At 42.3% G+C, this 23,636-nt stretch overlaps 1 protein-coding gene across 2 annotated transcripts; it reads right to left on the minus strand.

Moving 5' to 3' along the window:
* Positions 1-104: 104 nt before the first annotated feature.
* LOC103187097 (GRB2 related adaptor protein) lies at positions 105-21,790 on the minus strand. 2 transcript variants are annotated; one of them, XM_007906446.1, is made up of 5 exons: positions 21,451-21,790; positions 16,535-16,632; positions 14,493-14,615; positions 2,868-3,036; positions 105-787 (listed from the first exon to the last, which is right to left on the minus strand). In XM_007906446.1, exons 1-5 carry the CDS (start codon positions 21,526-21,528, stop codon positions 605-607), a joined length of 651 nt encoding a protein of 216 aa, XP_007904637.1. In that variant the 5' UTR covers positions 21,529-21,790; the 3' UTR covers positions 105-604. The 2 variants fall into 2 exon arrangements, with proteins under 2 accessions (XP_007904637.1, XP_007904638.1); XM_007906447.2 differs by having other exon boundaries at positions 21,623-21,789.
* Positions 21,791-23,636: the final 1,846 nt, after the last annotated feature.

A 23,636-nucleotide genomic window follows, 5' to 3' on the forward strand; every position in this document is an offset into this window, starting at 1 on the left:
AACAGGCACTTTTTCTGCCAGGGTTTGTTGAGTTTAGGCAAAAGAAGAGGTCATGAAAGTGTGTGTCTGTGTGGGTGGGGGAAGGAAGAAATAAAAGGCAGCAATATGGAATTTTGTGCATTTTATTGATTTCATTCAAAATTAAAATTTCTATTCTCAATGGACACACAGCTTGAAACATGTATTCAAAATGGTTTTCAACGTGACAGTAGAAATGGACTTCACTGTTCCCAGACAGTATTGAGAAAAATGATACAAAACCGCTATGAATTCCCATGACAGAATACAAAATATAAAACTCTGACTGCCCACGCTTAAAGGGTCAGCCAGTGTAAATGGATCAATTTCCAAATATCTCAGGATATGTTTAGTTCCCACATTAAGAAAGCTTCATAACGATCCAAGTGCAAAGCAAATAAAGTTATGCACAAAATTAACCTGTATAGCCAGATTTAAAAAAAAACATCCAGCACCACTACTCGTGTGTTTCTGTGCTTAACCAAGAGAATTGTCGAGTCTGGTTTCACAAGGAGGCATGGTTGTAAAACCAGCTCCTTGCTGTTTTATTACTGCTGTCGTATGTTGTATCTTGGCTGCCGGGGGGTCACTGAGACATGGGCTGGACGAAGTTCCGTGGAAATAAACCGGTCCGCCCCCGGCACCTCCCTTTCCACCAGTTAGCATCGTCACTTTTCAAAACTTCAATGATGTCTCCTCGGTTAAAAATGAGCTCATCCGGGTCCTGGGGTGAGAAATCAAAGCACGCTTGGACGTGTCTCGGCTTCTCCTAATAAGTACAAAACACACAAATATTTCAGCTGACCTTCAGGTAAAAGTTCCTTCAAGCAAAGCAAGCAACGTCCTTTTAATTCAGGTGGAAGGGAAATAATTCCTTAAAAAAAAGAATAAATTGCGTCACCATATTTGTGAACGAAATGCAGCAGCCAATTGCGCACTGCAGTGTCCCACAAACAGTCGTGGATTGAAGTGGGCAGTTTTAATATTGTTTTTTTTCTTGAGGGATTATCATCAGGTGTGTGGAGTAGGGAAACTTGCCCAAAGTTTTGCCCTGCTGGGAATTAAATCCTGCGAGGCGAGCGCTCCAACCACTGAGCTACAGTACTCTATGTACAACAACAAAATTACATTTGTATAGCGCCTTTCACGTAGGCCGGATGTCCCAAGGCCCTGGAAAGATACAGTTAAGGACCCGCGCTGAAGGTGGAGGTGAAGCAGGGAGATCGAAAGCACGGTTGAAGAGGAGGGTCTTGAGAAGGATCTTGAAGGTGGTGAGGGAGGGGGCGAGGCGGAGGGACTGTGGGATGGAGTTCCAGAGGGTGGGGGCAGAGTTGCAGAAGCCCCGCCCACCAATAGTGGGGCGAGCGAGGCAGGGGACGTGAAGCAGGTCGGAGCCCACTGAGCGGAGGGAGTGAGCAGGATGTAGGGGATTAGGAAGTCGCAGAGGTAGTGGGGAGCGAGACCATAGAGGGCTTTGAAAGTGAGGACCAGGATCTTGAACTGTACTCTCTGTGTGATGGGAAGCCAGTGGTGTCGGGTGAGGATGGGGGCGGAATAGGGTCACGGAGCCTGGTGCGGGAGAGGATACGGGCTGCAGAGTTAGTTCTAAATGATCTGCGGCCTGTGGAGTGAGGCCAACAAAGAGTGAGTTTGCATAGTCGAGCCTCGATGTAATGAAGACGTGTGAGGGTCTCGGCGGCCTGCGGTGTGAGATAGTGGCGGAGCCGGGCGATGTTGCGGAGGTGGGGGAACGCAGAGCAGGTCATGGTGCAGATGTGGGGTAGAAAGGATAGTTGAGGGTCAAACAAGATGCCAAGGTTCCAGACTGGCTGCAAGGTGGAGTGTGCGACCATGGATGGTGATGCCGTCAGCGCCTGAGGTGAGGCTGACGGGAGCTGATGTAGAACCAAGATCATGCACCAACAGTCACCTGATCTTTAAGTGTGGGGTGATGACCACAGAGGTTCTTGGAATGTGATAAATGTTTGTGATAAAAGCTGGGTATAGTGATGGATTTTTGCCTCAACAGTGTTTGCTCAAAAGACTCAAAATTAATGTTGGGATTGTGGGCCAGGAAGACTCTGGTGACTGCATCCCACTCAACCCTCCATAGAAACATTAGCTGTCAGAATGGTAAGCTCTGTTGGAATTGCCCACAATGCTCTGATGCAGCAGTAAACAGGTGCCCTTCCTTGATCTGTTAAAGCCTTGAAATGAATGCTCTTGTCCTGGCTTTGAGCCTACGCTGGCTGCTCTCTGGATCAGGTAACCTGCTGTCACCGAATCAACTGAGCAAATAAAGAGTGAAAAGGCTGTTTAGCAAAATGAACCGTCAGAAGGATAAAGGTAAGCAGAGATACCGTGTGAAGAAAAAAATAATAAAACAGCTGGTATACTTTTTAAAATGTGTTCCCCAAACACCCACCTCGTAACAATGAGTGAGCAATTTCTAGCAGGTCACGGGATAATGTACAGGGTGAAATCCTACCTGCCTTTACCCTCCCTACTAATATTGCAGCTAAAACAAAGGACTTCATTCCTGGGACAACTTCATGACTGCACAGACGTACTGCAATAATCATAAAATAGCACAATTGAAGATAATAAACGTTTTAAAATGCCATGTTTTATCATGTGCTTTCTCTCTCCGTGTTCTTTCTCTCTCTCCTGCTATTTTCAAATGAGATATAAATTGTAACTTGTTTTTCTTATTTTGTATTAATCTGAACCCCTTCCCTGCTCATTCTAACTTTGTTCCTTTTCTGCTCCAGGTTGATGTCAAGATCCTCAATCACAAATGCCTTCATGCTCCAGCACTTCCTATCTCTGAGGCTCCATAATCAACATACCTTTTCTTCCTCATTGATGTCTCTCAGGAGGATCTGCTGCCTCTTTGCAATTGTCGTGGTCCGGTAGAAGTCCACCAGCTCGTTCAGGGAATTAAACTTCTCCTCCCACAAGAAATATTTCCCCTCTTTGTCACGGAGGACTTTGAAATGCTGGACATGGATTCCATAGCTGTTGAAAGATGGCTGGAGTCAGGCAGCTGATTTTACATTGCCAATTACTTTTGTGCCAGTAGAAATAATGATAATTAGCGGTGTATTTGACATGGCGCCTTTCATGTTAGGAGGACCTCTCGAGTGCTTTACAGAGTTTACTGCAAAGTGCAGTAACTGTGTATTTTGTAGACAAATGCAACAGCCAATTTGTGCACATCAGTGTCCCTAAACAGCAATGAAAGACAAAATTTTATTTGGCGGATTGTTGGCCTCCAAGAGAAACTCCTCTTTTTGAACCATGCCATAGGATCTTTCATGGCAGATGGTGTCTCAGTTTAACGTCTCTTCTAAAGGATGGCTCCTCCAACAATGTAGCACACTCCCAGTATTGATTGCACTGGGATGTTAGCTTAGAGTATGAGTTCCAAATCCCAATATGGGTCTTTAACCTATAGCCTTCTGGCTCAAAGGTGAGAGTGTTACCAACTGAGCCAGGCTGACCAATAACTGACCTATATATTTGGTCCAAACCAAAAAATTGCCAATGGGTGGTAACTAGAGAAAAAAAAGGGTTCCATTACTTAGCATTGGCATCCCTTAAACTTTGCTGAACACGTATTGCTCAGTCACACAGGCCAACGTGATTCATTACATAGAAATTCTCACTGCTTCTTCACCCGTATGCATAGTTAAATGTATTTTAATGTATCACAGGAAGACCTCTATATATCATAATACAATACAAAGCAAAGTGTACATTATTCATCAGACCATGATAGACTGACTGAATTATTCAATGTTTCATTAACCATTTCACTAGTTTCTGGAATAGAGCAGCAATAGCCCAGAGTGTTTAAATTATACAGCAACCTTCTTAACAATTGTCTTCGGAGCCGTTCCAATAATTACAATTTTCATAAAATGCTGCTTAAAATTATGAAGTATTAGATATCCTCTGTTAATAATTAATAATTGCAAGCCTATAAGGTTTCAGTGTGACTTGTTCCTTGAGATGTAGTGATGAAACCAGCTGTTACCTAAAGTACCCAAGCCTGATGAGACATAAGACATTGCAAATTCATTACTTAACATTACAACAAGAGGTTGTTAAAATCATTTACTCTGTTTCTGCCTGAACTCTCTGCTTTTATAAATGATTGGTTAGGCAAGTTCCTTACTCCACACGCCTCTGTTTACCTAGCAGTAAGTAGGAACCCATTTGTTAGTCGATTGGCAGATCATTTTCTGAGGGTAATAATCTCTCCAAAAAAAANTTTTGTGACTGTTGTGGGACCCTGCTGTGTGCAATTGTCTGCCGTGTTTTGCGCACAAAACACACAGTCACTACACTTTACAGTATATTCTGTGAAATACTTTGAGGTGTCTCGCTGACGTGATAAGGCACTATATCAGATGCAAGGATTATTAGTATTTATAAGCAACCGATTGGTAGGTTAGAGGCATCTCCACATTTAACTCTCCAAAAACGATTTTTGTTACCCGGTGAAGAATCTTTACCCTTTTATCGTTTGGTGTATTGGTGGAGGAGTGTTACTGTTTCAGGGCCATTGACTGACCTGCGGTGTCTCGTCAACTGGTCACTATTTTAGCCTCTACGCTCCTGGGCCTCTGGAATTCTCTCCCGAGATCCCTCTGCCTCACAGCCTCCTCTCTACATCAAACCCTTCGAAAAACCTACCCCAGCAACTTCCGTCAACTCCCATCTTTCCCTCATTCCCCTGATTTTCCATTCTGTTTCTTAGTGTTCTACGTGAATGTTGCTGTATGGTTAGAGATGTAACAGCCAAACCGAATCCTGTCCTCACTTTCCAACAGGAGCCACTGGATGGCAATCAGGAGCAAGAAAGCTGATTATTCCCATTTGGGGTCAGGGTGCTGGGGTCAATTGTAACATTTATTGAACCTGGGATCTCACCAGTTTACAGAACAAAATGATCAGCACTGCTGGAAAATGAATGTTTTTGACGATGGATGAACAGTGAAGGTGTTGTATTTGCGGGTGAATGAGAATGGATATATGCAAAAACACAGGGTGTTGCAGATATAAAGTATGCGGATTAAACAGACAATTATCTCAACCAGAGCCACAATTTCTCCGTTGGTTGTGGTCCAATGAGTAGATTTCCAAGTAACCTATAATTATAGCGCTCTGATTTTTTGCTTAGTTTCATAAATGAACAATTTGCATTCTCTTGTTTTTAAGTAGCAAGAGTGAATCAGCATGATTCTTCTAGCTCTGGTTTTATATTGCACAATATGTCGCTGCTTTTGAGACATTGGTACAAACAGTATGGGGTGAATCAGAGTTGAGCATGTGAGAGACTACTTTCTTCCTTGAAAATTGCAGGAGCCATGTTTCCACACAGCAAGGTCCCACAAACAGCCATGAAATGAATGACCAATTTTATCTGTGGATTGTTGGTCGGAAAAGCAGGAGAAACCCCAAACAGTGTGAGCTCAAAGTCCCATCGTAGGGCTTGCACCCATTAACTCAGAACCGCACCAAGCTGTCACTTGAGAAATCAAGAGGAAGCTTCCTATGAGTGAAAGGGATTAGAGGAGTTTTAAAGAGGATATTAAGAGGGACGGAAGCTTGCATGAACATGGACTACTTGGGCCAAGTGGCCTGTTCTGTGCAATATCATGCTATGTATTTCAGTCTGATTGTTGTAACAGTGTGAGAGAAAGATGACATTTCTCTGGGTCCCTTTCTCAATTGTATCAAAGGGCTCTCAATTAGAACCATGGACTCCAGGTAGACAGTGGTCTCAGCTCCATCTGCTGATTGCAATTCTGCGATACGGAGTACCTGAACTCCTTGCATTTGGCACAGCGCCTATAACATAAAAATATCTTCACAGGGAATTGCTGTCAGTGTAACACCATGTATTTTGTAGGCAATTATTACAGCCAATTTGTGTACAGGATTGCCCCAGAAACAGCCATGAAGTGAATGATCAATTCATCTGGAATCAACTGAACTAATTCCACACATTCCCTCAAGAAATCCTCAAATCCTTGAAGTCGTTTTATGACTATTGTATTGAAGCCACCTGATGCTCCAAATAATTACAGGACAGAACTGAGAAAATAGATAAAATCCTATTTCCATGATTTCTTAAATGTGGCTCTTCACTTCCGGAGAAATGGAAAGGTGATGCCAGAAAATTTTCACTGGCGTGTGGATGCAATCCAATTGAATCAAAGAGCAAATTTTTTGCTGTACATTTAATAATGCTATTAAATTCCTGTTCCATATGCAAAATGTATGAAAACAGGAGGTTACTTGTGTTTAACTCGTTTCCATTATAATTTGAACACAGGCCATTTGGACTGAGGCATAATGGGTGTGTTTTTGGCGGAGAACACACAAGTTGATTGGCACAGGTATATTGTCATAATAATTTCATAGTATTATTATTATGATTACTAATAATCAGGAATGAAAGCTTAACTGTGAAGAGAAAGTCTCCAATGTCTTGAAAAATCACTGGATGATGGAATTGCCTTGGTTACGCTGTTCTGTGAACTCGTGCCAGCGAGTCACTGACCAAAGTCCTAAACAGTAAATAAATTATGAACTGCCCAATGTGGAGTATAAAATGTATTGGCAAAACATTTTGAAGAGTTTCAACCATATTTTCCTTTTGATTTCCACACTGAAGCAATAAAGTTAAAAATAATATTTTTTTCTGCACTTACAATAAATTTTGACTGCGGAGTTTCGCCCACAAAATATACAGTCAATTCACTTTACAGTATTTCGTGCGAAGCATTTCGAGACATCTCAAAGACCTGATAAGTCGCTATGTCAAATGCAAGGATTATTTATTATTATTATTTATTTTACTGGGGCAAAATTTGGGATATTCCTTAACCCGTTACCTTGTGCTAATTAAGATAAAGGAAATCAGTAAATGTTGCTCCATTGTGGCTGCATTGGAAAGTTTACCCAATACACAGCCGTCCCATTTACTGCACTAACCTTTGAGAATGAAACCCAGGACCAACACACAATATCAGTGAGATAGTAACTAACGATAGCAGTGCAATGAGTGGTTACATCATGCAGCTTGAATAATGAATGCTGCTCATTGCCAATTCATACAGTGCTGAGATAGTTTGTATGTTTGAATGCTTAAATGTTTTAAGCAGGAACTAATTTATACAGGTCATTAGCCTGAATAATTCAATGATGTCTCTAAGCATTCCTCGGTTAATGCTTCAGTTCCTTCAAAACTCCATCGCCTACTTCTTGACCTGCACCTCTCTCCATCACTCCAGTCCTTGCCCTTCTCCCTGCCTCCCAACAATTTCCAGTTCCTCACCTATAACGCCCTGCTTGTTGGCCTTCCCAACTCTTCTCTCCACAAGCTGCAGATCATCCAGAACTTTGCAGTTCGTGTCCTCTCCCACAACACGCTCCATGATCCCACCATCCGGCTCCATTGGCTTCCCATCTCCCAGAGGATAGAGTTCAAAATCCTTGTCCTCGTCTTCAAGGCCCTCCACGGCCTTGTTCCTTCCTACCTCTGTGACCTGCTGACCCCATATCAACTTGTCCGCTCCCTCCCTTCAGTAGATCCCAGGCTGCTTCACATCCCCTGCCCGCCCGCCCCATCAACGGGCCTTCAGCCTCTCTGCCTCCACCCTTTGGAACTCCATCCCACATTCCCTTCGCCTCACTCTCTCCCTTGCCTCCTTCAAGGGGCGTCTCAAAACTTTCCTCTTCGGCCACCCTCCTACCCTCCCTGCCCTCCACTCTCCCCAATCTCAACCCCCGGCTCGGGTCCAAATCCCTGACTGTCCAGTGACTTGGGACATCCTCCCAATGTGTAAGGCACTATACCGATGTAAGTTTGTATTGTATAAATCCCTTCACACCCTCTCATCGCTGTTGTTCAGATAAGATGTTAAACTGAGGTCCCGTCTGACTGTTCAGATGGATGTTAAAGATCTCTTGGCATGCTTTGAAAAGAGAAAGCTGTATTGATTGTCAGCCTAAACATGGGGTCTCCAAACCGGTCCAACACCACTAGGTGGCTTCTTGCGCATGCTCAATAAAGACAAGAGGCAAGAGCAACATTTACAGCAGTGTAAAGTTTATATTTTTATTTCGAGATGCATTAAATATTTTGTGCATCTGGCTTCATTTTGAATTTGACTTAATAAGGATGCAGTTCTATTGCTCCTTCCTCTTGTCTTTTTGATCACCCACGAGAGCGCCATCCAGCAGTGTTCAATCGGTTAGAGACCCCTGTCTAGACAATCAGCTGCAGTCCCAATGTAGATCTAAAATGTGCAACTTTCTGACCCAGAAGGGAGGGTGCTACCAAGTAAGCCAAACTAAGGCAAATGACCTTGGATATCAAACAAGGACGAGACAAGAAATAAAACTGAAAATATATCCAATGGGAAATCCTGTTCTGTGTAAATCGGATCTTGTTAAACACAGTCCTGCAAAACATGGCACATGTAAACAATCCATTACAGCCCAGTATTGACTGACCGTTCACAGATGAATTGTAATAGTTCAACCGTGCAAGCAGCAAGGCATTAATTGAACTCTCTGTTTCCATTCGTGCCCTGAAAGGGCAACTTGCCCTTAGGAAATGTTTGACTCCAAAACAGCTGAACAATTAATTTTTGATTCAGCGCTGGCACCTGCACAGCACCAATCTACCCACATGATGCCAAACCTTTCTTCTCTAATGCTCTGTTATGCAGAAGAATACATACATTGTTTGGGTAGTGCGGTTTTGTGTTTTTTATGCAATATGTTAAGCAAACCTGTTTTTTGTTGTGACATGAACATTCTGTCTCAGTCTCAGTTAATCATTTGTGTTACGTATGTGAGCTATACGTAATGCTTGAAGAACATGCAAATTTCACTCTGATAAGTTCACCATAAAAGGACATCTTACTGAACAGCACAAGCCAGCAAATATTTTCCGGTGATAGATATATACTCATGTCTTCTTCCCCACCAGGCTTCTTGACCCTATCATCCCCACCCTCACCCGGCTCCAGCAGCTACCCATCCACTAGAGGATAGTGTTCAAAATCCTTGAACTCACCCTCAAAGCCCTCCATGGCCTTGCTCCTTCCTACCTCTATGACCTGCTAAAGCCATGTAAACCTGTTCACTCCCTCCGTTCAGCAGGTTCCGGCCTGCTCCACGTTCCCCTTCCTAGCCCAGTCCTCCATCGGCGGTTGGGCCTTCAACCTCTCTGCCCTCTCTGACTAACTCTAACTCTCTGATTTGAGTTAGCCAGGATCTCAACCTACTAACTGGTAGTAACAGCACTATAACTGTTATTTAATCCCTATTTTTAAGAAAAGGAATCTGTCAAAGATTATGGAGGATAAAATCAAGCGAGTTCCCCCTTTTGAGTCATGGCCAGTGATTCCTCCTCTCCCGACCTTCATCTACTCACTAGAAATGTATTTGTGTGAACATTCTCTGAGGGCTCTTTGGAAAGTGTGTGTGGTGCTATTTGAGAACAGGTTTGGGCTCACTTGTGGCTTCCCCACATGGTGAAATGTCATGTCTATTACTGATGAAGCTCTTCAATGCTGAGAGCCTACTGTGGTGAGGCGTTGGAACAACAACAACAACAACAAAATTACACTTATAGAGCGCCTTTCACGTCGGGAAGACGTCCCAAAGCGCTGAACAGGTAGGAGAGGGGAGAAGAGGAGGAATGAGTATTACAGTATTAAACCGAAGAGTTGCAATGGCGTGATAGTTGTTTTCAAGAATCGCGTTGATGTACCACAGATTTCTTCTCTTAAAAATCGGGATTAAGGTTATTAGTATTATTATCATCTGAAAGTCAGCAAATAGTCAAAGTAGTACTCCCATTACACTGCAGTACGGCCTCCCAACATGGGGCTTCAACCCACAATCTTCTGACCCAGCAGCAAGAATGCTACCAATCTGACACATGAACATCGACTCATTTTGTAAACTACATCCATGGCCATTTACAAAATTACATTTGCATAGCGCCTTTCATTTCAGGAAGAGATCCCAAAGCTCTGAGAACAAGGACTTCAGGGGATTGCATAAGAGTAGCGTTGGGTGAACACAGCCTTTGGCACAATTGGTATTATCTTCTAGAATATCAATCTTCATTTTAATTTTAATTAAATCTTTCCATTCCAGGAAGGTATTTCTTCCTGGCCTCAACCAAGATTCTTGGTAACTTATTGCAGTTGATAATTACACTGCGTGTAAAGAAATACTTTTAGGTGTCTGTTCTGAAATTCCTGCCCTGACTTCTGCACTCTTGTCCTGCTGTCTTGCATATGTGGAGGTAATTTTCTTGGTTTACTTTCTCAATTCAATTTTTAGAATCTTATATATCCTTTAAGCGCTCTGAGACGCCGTCCGGCATGGAGGGCGCTATATAAATCCAAGTTGTTGTTATTGTTATATGGTCACACATAAGAGATTTGGGTTTATCTAGTTAATTCTTATCTAGTTAATTCCCACAGATTATTCCTCTAACATTGCTGCCATCTCTGTGCTACCTCTAGAGCTCGGGAAGCTCCCTACACCTTAGTGACCAGAAGGATACACAGGACTCCAGGTGTGACCTATCCAGAGCACTGTTTAGCTTCAGCATGTCTTCTGGTGTTCTGAAAAATAACTAATCTGGCAATATAGTCCAGCATCCTGTTGGCCTTGATTTACAGCTGCCGTTTTAACACAATGAGCAATGAGTCAACTAATATTCTATAAGCTTCTTCCAGCTGCTCCTTTAGCAAGTTTGATCCCGTGTAGAATGTTACAGCACGGAAACAGGCCAATTGACCTAACTTGCCTGATCGGTGTTGATACTCTTTGTGGGCCTTCACCCCTCTTAACCATCTCTCCCAATCCCACCATTCCCTCTGTGTGTGCATCACTCTTAAATATGTAGATGCTTTACATGTGCCTCCTACATTTACTTCTTGTATCCAGTATCCTTCAATTATTTGCATTGAACTTCATTTGCCCGTGACCAGCCTAGGTGCATGCCCTATCAAGCTCTCTTTTTAAGATCTTGAGTGACTCCTCTGATTGTACAGTATCCCTGGCCTAGATAGACTGATGTCATCTGCAAATTTCACTACTTTGTAATGAGTCTCTGAATCCAAATCATTTACATAATCTTCGACCCACAAAGGTCCTGTGCAGCCTATTTCATTGAAACACTTTCCTCTTTTATCCCTCTGTAGCAAACATTATTGTTCCAGTTCAATGCATATATTGGTACTCTTGAGCGCCTCCTCCTGGTGGTGTCATTCCTGTTCTCACTTTGCTATTTCCCTCCCATGTACTGCTCCTGTAAATGTGACCTGAGATCAAAATTTCACCTGTGAATCTACAGAACACACAGTCACTAACTTTTACAGTAAAATCCTCTGAAATTTTTTTTTAAGGTCCTCCCAATATGCACTTTATCAATCGCAAGAATTAGTGTTGTTATTTTATCTTAAAATTTGAAACTGTGCACAATTTCTGGAAAATTCTTAAATCCAGCCTTAATTTGGAAGACAGTTTTCTGAAAATGTTATTTTAAAATATCTGACTTGCAGTTTAAGGGTGAATTTAAGAATTTTCCACAATCCGTGCGCACTTTAATTGTAAAACAAAACATCTTTGTAGTGTTAAACTAGGTGGAAAGTAGATTTTGCAGAGTAGCCAAAAGCACAATGATCAAGGTGCAATGAGTTGACAATATCAGGAACAAATGGTACCTATTTGACACTGATGGCAGCTGGACTGACTGAAGGACAGAACAATATGGTGATCACTAACATTTAGTGATGTCCCAAAGCGCAAGTGATAACAAGTTAAGTGAAGTGTTCAGCTTAAACTGAATTACCACAGAGTTTCTTTGCTCAATATCAAATTTTACAAAGGTATTCCAAGCTTAAAATACAAGCCAATAAATCGCTTCATTTCTCATCTCAGTAATATTGAGTTAAGTGAACCCCCCCCAAAAAAAAGAATCACTCCATCCACGACTGTTTGTGGGACACTGCTGTGGCGCAATTGGGTGCTGCATTTTGCCCACAAAATACACAGTCAAATAACTTTACAGTATATTCTGTGAAGTGCATTGAGACATCTCAACAAAGTCATAAGGCGCTATAACAAATGCAACGATCATTTTTATTATACAAGCTGAATCCAGAATCTTGCAAATAACATCTGGAAATCACAATTAAGTCTCCATTTAATTCAGCTGAGCTGAAGCCAAACCCACAATTCCACCCACAAAATTAAAATCAACAGTATTACCACATAACTTTGGGAAATGTTTCTCTGAAGTGTTTGGCAAAGAATAAATCATACAGTGTTGCGTGACCTGGCTCACTTGTTTACTTACAAGTACCAACTTTGTGGGTACTCAAAACATCAGTCAAAATGTTGTAAAGTTTAATTACTATTCTAGTGCTACATGTTCACGATCACAACAAGTTGAGGTTTAAAAGCTCTGCGGGCCATTTAGTTAACCTTGTGCTTCCAGAATAATCACCACACCATCCTCCCATCACAGGGTCAACTTGTTTCTTAAATAAGTCCAGAACTCTGGCCTCAACCACTCTTCCTGGTGACCCGTTCTAACCTATGCTTGTTACCCTCTTGAAAAAGCTCCAGCTGATTCAATAGCTGCTTCAAACAGAACTTCAATGTTTCACAAGATAATATATTTTTATAAAATTAGAGAATGAGCACTTGAGATGCCTGATATTTACTTTGAATCTTGTAAAGTATCTCCTCAATTAATACATCTTTATGCCACTTCTACATTTCATCCTTATATCCATTCCATCCAGTTATGAAGCATCTATTGGATTCTGAGTCCCTCTTCACCTTTTTCCAGGAGCTAGTTTTTAATGCCAAGGATTGTTTAGTTCAAGATGTTCAGATATCTGGTGTTTAGATCTGAAGTTATACTGACATTTTAGCCATTCTTTGGATGAGATGTTAAACTGAGGACCCCATGTCTGTAAAGCACTCCGAAATACTACACTGCATGAAGGGCACTATATAAATGCAAGTTGTATTGTTGTTGCTGTCCAACTGGATTTTAAAGATCACGTGACACTATTCAAAACATGAAGGCCAACAATCCTACAGATAAACATGTCATTCACTTCATTGGTTGTTCGTATGTAATTCCTCCCTCGTTTATCTACAAACACTGAACTTCAAGGTTTATGGCATAAATTAAGATTTTTTGGGGGCTGAGTTTGCTGAGTTTTTAACAAGTGGACATTTTTAAAATTGAATTAGATATGATAGATTCCGGACGGTTTGAACAAGAGGACTGGCGGCTGGATCAAACTGGGGCCAAAATTGCATGTCGGGTGCACAATCCATATGCAACTTTGATGAGTTCCACTAAACATGAGAGAACATGCACACGTCAACCTGTAATTGTTGTCAGTTGGATTGTGGAGGACAGCTGTGTATATACAGTAAACTCCTGTAGTGGACAGTTGTGCATTCTGTAAACTCCTGATAATTTGTCACCCCAAGGGAAAAGGACTCAGTGACTAGTTATATGCAGTGGTTTGTTGGGCCTAGGTCCTAGGGAGCCACAAGGGGGCACACATGCTCAGATGCACAGCAGAGGCCTCTGAACTTTTCGAGGGGTTGGGTGGAAGGCAGAGTAGGAGGCCCTCCAATAGCCTCTGCCATGCACCTGAGTATGTGCTCCCAACCTCCACTGAGCACCTGCACCAATCAGAGGATAGACAGGAGATCACTAGGATCCAAGATACCATTTTATAGGATTAGTTATACAATCAATTTTACATTGCAAGAATTTACAAGAATTTCTATAATGCGACTAGTTACATGCTAAGCAAAGTGACAAGCAGAGTCCCTTATTACTATTTTTCATCGGAAGCAGCCAGGATATTGAGAGCATGGCACAGCATACTTAATTATGGAATCATAGAATATTACAGCACAGAAGGAAGCCATTTGGCCCATCGTGCCTGTGCCAGCTCTTTGGAAGAGCTACCAATCAGTCCCAATCCCCATATCCTAGTGTCTTGTTATCAGGAATTTACTGTATTTGCAGATACAACTTGCAAATTGTACACATGTGCTATTAACTTGACTCGCAAATTAAACCCTGCCATCACTTTTGGGTTTCATTGTTAACCTATTGTGCAACTACATTCAGCATTAAACAACACTGCAATGATTCAAAGTCACAGGATTCTGCTTATTTGCTCTAACTGTATTGGATTACTGACTCGGTGTGTCCTGCCCAGGGGAGGGGGAAATAAATTAATCAGTGCATTTTCTTAATATTGAACACAGCACAAAGCTGAAGTAAGTAGATTGGGGCATTTAAATCAGGCGAGGGGACCCCTATGGGACTGTGGGTTTTGCATATGGATGTGGTTTATAACAAGTAGTGGAATTGCAGTACTTACTTTACTGATATGGAGAATTCCCCTGGTGAACTCTCACTTTCCCGCAGCAAGTATGCCCCAGGGTAACTCTGAAGCTGCAACATTTCCTCTGCCGCAGTTCTGGATATTCTCCCAGTGTACCAGCTGTCAAGCAAAACAGCCACGTTAGATACTTTATCAGAAGTTGCCATTTCTGAGCACTTTTCCAGCTCTGCACTCTGGCTCCCGCAATCCCACCACTGGCCAGAAATTCTGCCTGATCCTAGTTGGTGCAATCATTTTGGTTTAAGAACGTAAGATTGTGAAGATAAAATAGTCTTGCGGGTTAAGGCTTTAATTTTATTTATTTGAAAGAACTTGGTTCCAAATTAAGGCTGAATGTGAGAATTGTTAAAAGTTCTGCACCATCTTTAATCTCAAGAGGTATCTTTACTGCTAAACAACAACAACAACAAAATTACATTTATAGAGCGCCTTTCACGTCAGGAGGATGTCCCAATGCGCTGGACAGACAGAGTTACGGACCCGAGCTGGGGTTGGGGTCGGGGAGGGTGGAGGGCAGGGGGAGAAGCAGGGAAATCGAAAGAGGAAGGTCTTGAGATGGGTCTTGAAGGTGGCAAGGGAGGGGGCAAGACGGAGGTACTGCGGGATGGAATTCTAGAGGGTGGGGGCAGAGTGGCAGAAGGCAAGCAAGGCAGGGAACATGAAGCAGGCTGGAGCCCACTGAGTGGAGGGAGCGAGCAGGATGGTAGGGGTTAGGAGGTCGGAGAGATAGGGGGGAGCAAGACCATGGAGGGGTTTGAAGGTGAGGACCAGGATATTGAACTATATCCTCTTTGTGATGAGCAGACAAATGAGGATGGGGGTGATAGGGTCGCGGAGCCCAGTGCTGGAGAGGAACAGTCTTCATTGTGTGGATGATGATCACCAAAAGTGATCCTTTTTATTAAAAGTTTTTTCAATTGCTAATGTTTACTAACTCTGCCTTCAGGCACTTTACTTGATAGCTCAAAATTGCTCACCAATTTTGCTTTATTAAAAAAAAGTCTGCCTTGAATTTTAATCTACAGAACATTGAAAACATACTTTATATGGGATACAAGATGAGGTTATTCTGTGCATGAAATAAGTTGTGTAACATTAAAAACGAAATATTTCACTTATTTAGAAGTAACAATTCAATACGGTAACACTGGCAATACATGACCTATGAAGAGCAACCCATTAATGGCCAACATTAGTTATAACAGAAATTTTACCCATTACCTTTGGAATGGAACAAGTTGATCCACAGGCATGAAAGTAGACTTGCACTGTGAGCTTTTATTCATAGTCGATTTATAGATTTCAACAGAGAAAGAAGCTGTTTTCAAAATTCGAGTTGTTGCTCGTGCATGTTGAGGTTATTCAGTTTTCTCATCAACAAAATGTACATGGCAATCTCTTGGAACCCAACTGCGTAATTGACATTTCCTTCACTTTTAAGCTGTTTTGATGTATAATTGAACCTTGAAAGTTCTGTGATTATTTCATAGCACATCCTGTGCTTGTATCTTGTTTCTGTTAAAATGAACGCAGCTAACCGCTAGATTATTTTAAAGGATTTGTTGTACAAAGAGTAGTACAGATTCTTACTGAGAATTAGCCTTTTTGTTCTACCTGTGGGTTGGCTCCAGGGCCCGAGCGGTCTGTTACATGGGCATTATTGTGAAGTGCTCTGAGACATTAGTCTACGTGAGGAGTGCTACATGAATGCAAGTTGTTGTTGTTGTTGTTACCGAGCATCCTGTTTATTTGTTTGTTTGTTGCTGTCTGACACAGTTTGAACATGGAGTTTGACAACACAAATAATTTTGAAGTTGACGATGACCCACTGTTTGAACATAGCTCAGAATGTAGCTGATACCTTCAAACACCTGTTGACTGCTTTGGATTAGCATCTAAAAAAATACACAAGTTGAGAATAACCCAAACCTTCCTTTTTGTACAACAGTAGCAACAGGTGCTGGTAACGTGTCTGACACTCAGCAAAGTGTGACACTCAGTTACTGAGCGATACTTACTTGTGTGGTTTCATTTTAATGTAATTTTTGGGAACAAATCCTTCTGTTCCCCGCAGTTCAGCTTTATACCAATTCGGGTCATCTTCCATATTCAGCACCTTAAAATAAAGAGATTGTAGTCATTGGATAAATCTTGCTTTTACAACAACAGAAATATTCACATTCACAATAACGAGGTCTGATAAAAAGAAGGCCCTTTGGTCTGATCTCGTCCATACAGAACAACTCCCTGCTCTCCAACAAAGCATTGAGCTACTTTTTTTAAACGAGAATGGTGTCCTGGCTCAACCACCCCTCCTGGAAACCTGTTACAGTCCCTTTGGAACTTGAAACTTGCCTTCTTCTGCTATCTTGGTGCATCTGAAAGTATTATTTTGACTTTACTTCCTCAATCTGATTTAAAATGTTGTAAACTTTTGGAAGACCCACACTTATAGGACTTTTCTTTTCAAGATGCAGAGCCCTAGGCAGTCCTATCGTATACAATGTAGCATTCTCCCAGTCCAGGGGCTGAGGCACCAGTACAGTGTTGAGGGAATGATTTATTGTTGGAGGTGCTGTCCTTCAGAAGAGACTTCAAGTCAAGATTCTATTTGTCTATTCAGACGAACGTTAAGGATCCTGTTCAAAAAGAGAAGGGAGTTTCTCCTGGTGTCCTGGCCAATAATCCCCCTGATGAAATTGGTCATTCACTCCATGATTGTTTGTGGGGCATTGCTGTGTAGAAATTGTTTACAATTTCAGTCTCTAAACTTTATTGTAAACCCTGTGAGATGCTTTGATGGTGTGATAAGACACTTTATTAAATACAAGGATCATTATTATAGCTCATTCCTCTAACACTAGGGTTTAGTCTCCTCTACAAGGTCTCTGGGGCCCAAAAAGGTCCTTATGTTGATTGGATGTTCTAAATAGTTGACCATATTTTAGACCTGAAATTTCATCCAGTCTTGGTTTGTAAGAACATTTTGTGTTAAAATTGTGAAATTGTGAAAATGAAATTTAGTCTTAATTTGGAAGCCAATTGTGAAAAAACTGCTCCAAAATTAAGGCTGAATTTAAGAATTTACCAAATTCTGGACATTCAATATGTTAAGAAAACTGCATCTAGACCCAGTGGAATTTCTCCCTCATTCTGTTGCCACAAAAGGTTATAATTCTGTACTCCAATTGCTATTAGTTCTCAGAAGATAAAATGTCATTGATTGGAAATAATTAGATAAGACCTACTGCGAACTGTTCTGCCCTTTCTTTCATTTCCTTTATCTGATCCTCTTCATATTATTATATGGGTTCAATGTTCTGATGTTGTCAGCCTGTAACCTTGTGAGAAGAGGAATTGTAAACTGGACTGGGTGGTGCCCCCATTTTTATAGCATTCAACATACAGTTTCTGGCAATGTAACATTTCACAAGCACACTCCCCATCTGCTATGACTCAAAGATCCTCTACCATTGAAAACAAACATGATACAACATTGTAAATCAACCAATATTTGATTAATGCTCCTGCCCGCAGGTTGCTAACAGAATAACTAGTTAAATACTATACTTTACCCAACCTGGAGCACAAATGTGAACTTGCACGGTCTAGTCTGGCACTCCTGGGGGAGCAACCCTAATTTATAACAGGAAATAATGGGGTCCCACAATGTTATGGCCAATATTTCTCTCTCGCCTGAATTAAGCAGAATAGATACATTTGTCATTCATCTCAATGGGATATGTAGAACATCATTAATCAATTTTCCTAGATAACAGCTGCTACACTTTAAAGTAACTAATTGGAGCTTATTGCAGCCAAATGATGCAGTTGAGTGTTCAGAAAGCACTTTGTGAAGTACTTTTTCACATAATAAGGTGTTTGTCAACTGTTAGTATGAAACTGTGGGCATGGGTTCAATCCAGTGAGAAACTAGAGGGGATAAAATTCTACCTGGATCTAGAATTACTTTATTACCGTAACATTTCAGAGCATACAGAATATGGCACATTCTTAAACACAGCCTTAATTATGAAATCACTTTTCTTGAAGTTCTTTTAAGAAAAATGAATTCAAAGTTAAGACTGAATTCTCAAAACAGATTGTCAATTGTTGGACTGCCTGAAATGTTAAATAATGGGAGCAAATGCAGACCGAGGTTGAATTTTTCCCCATAGACTCCTTATACAATTGAGTCTTCTAAAAAAATGACCATGCCAAAGATTGACCCCAAATCGTCCTGTAGAATAGTGCGGAGGCAACTGCATTCCATCATAAGACAATTATCATGATCAAAAGGTTGCCTCACGCATTCATTAAAATGCATTATTCCACATGGGGGACTGATCAATTCACCCTACAGATTGTCAGCACAACAAAAAAAATGAAAAGAAACCATTTCACACAGGAATTCAGTATTTCGTAAGCCATTCAGAGGTAAGCTTGAGCATAAGTCAGAAGCCATATATCCTAAATGGCATTTTAAAAGGTAAACCCAAAACAATACTTTGAGATGTGCCAAGGAGAGGCACCGGGAAGTACTTGCTTATCCAGATGATAATTAACCGACCAGAAGAGGTTACCAGGAAGGGTGGTTGAGGGAAGGATCCTTGACTCATTTAATAAACAGCCTCGATGCTGTGATGGGAGGATTGGAAGGTAGGTGTATTGGAAGTATGAGATCAATTGGATCTCTTGTGATCCTGGACCAAACTTTTTAGCTGATGTGTTCCAGTAGTTTTTTCTATGGAGTAAGAGATGATTATAATTTGTTCTCGTTGACTATATTTAGAGGTTTGAGGTGTTAAATCTCATTTAAGGCTAGATATTCAGCTCTGAGACTTGTTTTGTTCAGTAACTTCATCTCCAAACTTTAAAATATTTCCAGTCAGTCCTATTTTTCCATTTTTAATGATAGCTTGTATTTATTTGTCTGTCATGAAAAAATAAATATCTCAAAGTTCCTTTACCAAGTGCACTTGATTCAAAATGAAATGAATATTATTATATAGGCAAGCACATTAGCTAACCTGCGTTAGTAACATCCTATAAACAACAACAAGATTACATTTGCATAGCGCCTTTCAGGTCGGGAGGACATCCCAAGGCACTGGACAGAGTATAGCATTTCAGACTCGAGCTGGGGTCAGGGTGAGAAGGGAGGGGAGGGGGGTGGCCAATGGCATGGCCGAAGCAGAGGGTCTTGAGGAGGGACTTGAAGGAGGCTAAGGAGGGTGTGAGGCGGAATGACTGTGGGATGGAATTCCAGAAGTTGGGGGCAGAGTAGCTGAAGGCTCTCCCACCAATGGTGGGGCAGGTGGGTTGGGGGACATGGAGCAGGCTGGAGCCGGCTGAGCGGAGGGAGTGGGCGGGTTAGTAGGGGGTTAGGAGGTGGCAGAGGTAGGGTGGGGCGAGGCCATGGAGGGCTTTATAGGTGAGGGCCAGGATCTGGAACTGGATCCACTGAAGGATAGGGAGCCAATGGAGTCGGGTGAGAATGGGAGAGATGGGGTCACGGAGTTTGGTGCGGGAGAGGACATGGGCTGCAGAGTTCTGGATTATCTGCAGTCTGTGGAGAGAGGAGTTGGGAAGGCCGACAAGTAGGGCGTTTGCATAGTCGAGCCTGGAGGTGATGAAGGCATGAACAAGAATGTCAGCGGCCTGAGGGGTGAGGTAGTGGTGGAGTCGGGCGATGTTACGGAGGTGAGGGAAGGCAGAGCGGGTCATGGCTTGGATGTGGGGAAGAAGACAGTTGAGAGTCGAACAAGACACCTTGGTTCCTGACTGGCTGGTGAGTTGAAGTGTGCAACCATGGAGGTTGATGCTGCCAGAGCCTGAGGTGCGGAGGCGCTGCGCGAGACAATCAGGAGGGCCTCAGTCTTGTTCACATTCAACTGTAGGAAATTTGCCCTCATCCAGGACTTGATGTCCGACAGACAGTCTGTCAGGACAGCAGTGGGCCTGGAGTTGAGGGTGGAGGCAGAAAGATAGAAGTTGTGGAAGTTGACCCCATGTCTGCGGATGATGTCACCAAGGGGGAGCATGTAGATATTAAAGAGGAGACAAGGACAGAGCCCTGGGGGCCGCCAGACGTGACAGTGCGGGGACTGGAGGAGAAACCGTTACAGGCAACAAAGTGAAGACGATGAGAGAGATGGAATTCAATCCAGGCAAGGGCAGGTCCGCGAAGATTAAGTAAAGTATGAGGATGGAGACACCTAGGTGTATGAGGATGGAGTGGTTGACAGTGTCGAAAGCGGCAGAGAGGTCAAGGAGGACAAGGAGGCAGAGGGAGCCCTGATCACAGATGTTCAGACTGTCATTAGTGACTGTGACCAGGGCTGTTTCTGTGCTGTGGGCAGCGCGCAAGCCGGATTGGAGGGATTCAAAGCGGGAATGGTGAGAGAGAAAGGAGTGGAGCTGGGACACGGAGAGGAAGGATGGAGCAGGGAAGGTTTTTTCAAGATGGGGGTGATGATGGCTGTTTTTAGGGGGTGGGAACTGAACCGGTGGACAGGGAGAGGTTGATGAATGAGCATCAGCCCGTTAACTGTGGAGTTGTGAAAATGAGAAGTTATGAGAGCACATGTGGAGCATAGTGTGAGGCGGTGTTACCTGCACAATTTGGCGGAGGATAAAAGATTAATAATAATTATAATTGTCTTCTCTTTTCGAATAGTAACATAGGATCTTTAACGTCCAACCTTCAGTGGCATAGATACACGAGACCTCGGTTTAACTTCTCATCTGAAGGACAGATCATTACCACATTTGTACTGTATTTTTCACTCCATTATTTCAGCATAGTAAATAGATGAAGACAACTTAAACCTGTCATCACATATTGAACGTTCGAGTGAAGACATTTTTTTCTTGTTACTGGGCCGTTTGCAGAAGAAAAGTGGAAAAAAAAATCTGGTTCTTTAAGACTTACCTTGAGAATTTCCCCCTTCTTAAAGCTGAGCTCATCTTTGGCTGATGTCAAGAAGTCGTGCAAGGTTACTGCTTCCATGCTGGGAGATGGAAATGGCTCACTTTGTGCACACGTCTAGTAACAGTTAATCCGGATAACAAATGGCAGCCTAGAGATTGCGGCCCCCACTCACCTCCTTTCTTGTGCTGTTTCAGCCCTGACTTCCAACACCCAGACTTTACGTTTGGAAGAGTTATTTGACAAGAACGGTGAGCGTCAGGAGAAACAGAACAGGTTTAGGTTCCCCCTTCGCAGCTGTAAATATCTAGCAGTACTTGAGCAGCGGTTGAGTGTGAAAGACGTTTCCGTTTCGAAAGGATATTGTCTCTTCACATACAATCAGAAAGCTTCAGTTACCCAAACAGGAAACTTCACTCAAATTAGTGCCAAGAGTAATACCCCATAGAAGAGGGTAACTTATTGCCCCACCCCACCTCCTATGTTAATAACTTTGGTGAATCATTTTATTGGTGTTTGAAAACTTGAAGTTTTGAGAGAAAAAAAGAAATTGATGAGGTTGAAATTTGAAATTTATAACCCACTGCACCCTTCATGAGGCAGCGGGTTAGTCACCTCAGTGTGAAGTACTTGTCCAGCTGTTGCTGTATGCAAATTGACTGCCACATTCACCTATAAATACACATTAATTAAAATTAAATTAAAAGTAATTTTTAAAAAATATATAGTAATTACTATAAAGAGCTTTGAGACACTTCACCATTACAGGTGCTTTATGAAACTCAAGTATGATTTGTTATTTGTACCAGCGATCAGAATGGTGACATAACTATTTAATCGAGAACATTAATTTTGTTGGCTGACCAAAACGTTTGGCCACCACTGCTCTCGTGGTTGATAAAGTTATCTTTAGAAGCAAGCTTAGTAACTTTATCATCCAATTCTGATGCCCTCAGTGATATGGTGAATGATTTTCATTATTAATAATAATAATCCTTGTATTTGATATAGCGCTTTTCACGTCTTCTAGACGTTTCAAATCGCTTCACAGAATATACTGTAAAGTTAACTGACTGTATATTTGTGGGTGAAACAAATATTGTTTTGCATGTGCAGTGATTATTAGTTTAAATGTGCATTTTGACTAAAAAGTGTACTGTGAAGCAGTGTTTGGGATAAGACATGGTAGGTGTGGAACTGAGGAACAAGAGTAGGCCAATCAGCCCCCGAGCCTGTCCCGCCATTTCATTAAATCATGGCTGATCTGCACCTCAACTCCATTTACCACTTTGCCCCATATTATAGAATCATAGGATTATACAGCACTGAAGGAGGCCATTCAGCCCAACGTGTCTGTGCCGCTCTTTGAAAAGAGCTTCCAAATCAACCCACTCCCCCACGCTCTCCCCATAGCCCTGATCAACCCCACTCCCCCGCTCTCTCCCCATAGCCCTGATCAACCCCACTCCCCCGCTCTCTCCCCATAGCCCTGATCAACCCCACTCCCCCGCTCTCTCCCCATAGCCCTGCAAACTTGTCTTCACCAAATAATTATCTACTTCTCTCTCTTAAAAGCTGTTCTCGAATTGGCTTCCACCAGCCTTTCAGGCAATGCATTCCAGATCCCAACAACTCACTGTGTAAAAATATTTCTCCTCCCCTTCCCTCTGTTTCTTTTAACCACTATTTTAAATCGGTGCCCTCGGGTTACCGGCCCACCCGCCACTGGGAATAGTGTCACCTTGTTCACCCGATCAAATCCCCTCATCATTTGGAAAACTTCTATTAAGTCGCCTCTTAACCTTCTCTGCTCCAAGGAGAATAATCCCAGCTTCTCCAGCCTCTCCTCATAACTGAAGCCCCTCATTCCTGGTACCATTCTGGTCAATCTCCTTTGCACCCTCTCCAATGCCTTGACATCCTTCCTAAAGTGTGGGGCCCAGAACTGAACCCAGTCTCTCGCTGAGGCCTAACCAGTGTTTATATGAAGGTTCATCAGAACTTCCTGACTTGTGTATTCTATGCCCCTATTTATAAAGCCTGGTATCCCGGATGCTTTTTTAACAGCTGTATCTCCCTGTCCGGCCACCTTCAAAGATTTACTATATGACCCCCAGGTCTCTCTGTCCCTTCACCCCCTTTAAGATTGTACCATCAGCGTATATTGCCTCTCCTCATTTTCATACCCT

This window comes from Callorhinchus milii, unplaced genomic scaffold (genome assembly GCF_018977255.1).
Source record: "Callorhinchus milii isolate IMCB2004 unplaced genomic scaffold, IMCB_Cmil_1.0 Scaffold16, whole genome shotgun sequence".
NCBI lineage: Eukaryota > Metazoa > Chordata > Chondrichthyes > Chimaeriformes > Callorhinchidae > Callorhinchus > Callorhinchus milii.

Excerpts from the sequence above, each read along its gene's own strand:
- LOC103187097 (XM_007906446.1), bottom strand. The coding sequence starts at position 21,528 with ATGGAAGCAGTAACCTTGCACGACTTCTTGACATCAGCCAAAGATGAG. Across the intron at positions 3,037-14,492 it reads GAATTCTCCATATCAGTAAA|CTATGGAATCCATGTCCAGC; the intron begins GTAAGTACTGCA and ends ATCTTTCAACAG. Across the intron at positions 788-2,867 it reads ACATCAATGAGGAAGAAAAG|GAGAAGCCGAGACACGTCCA; the intron begins GTATGTTGATTA and ends TGTACTTATTAG.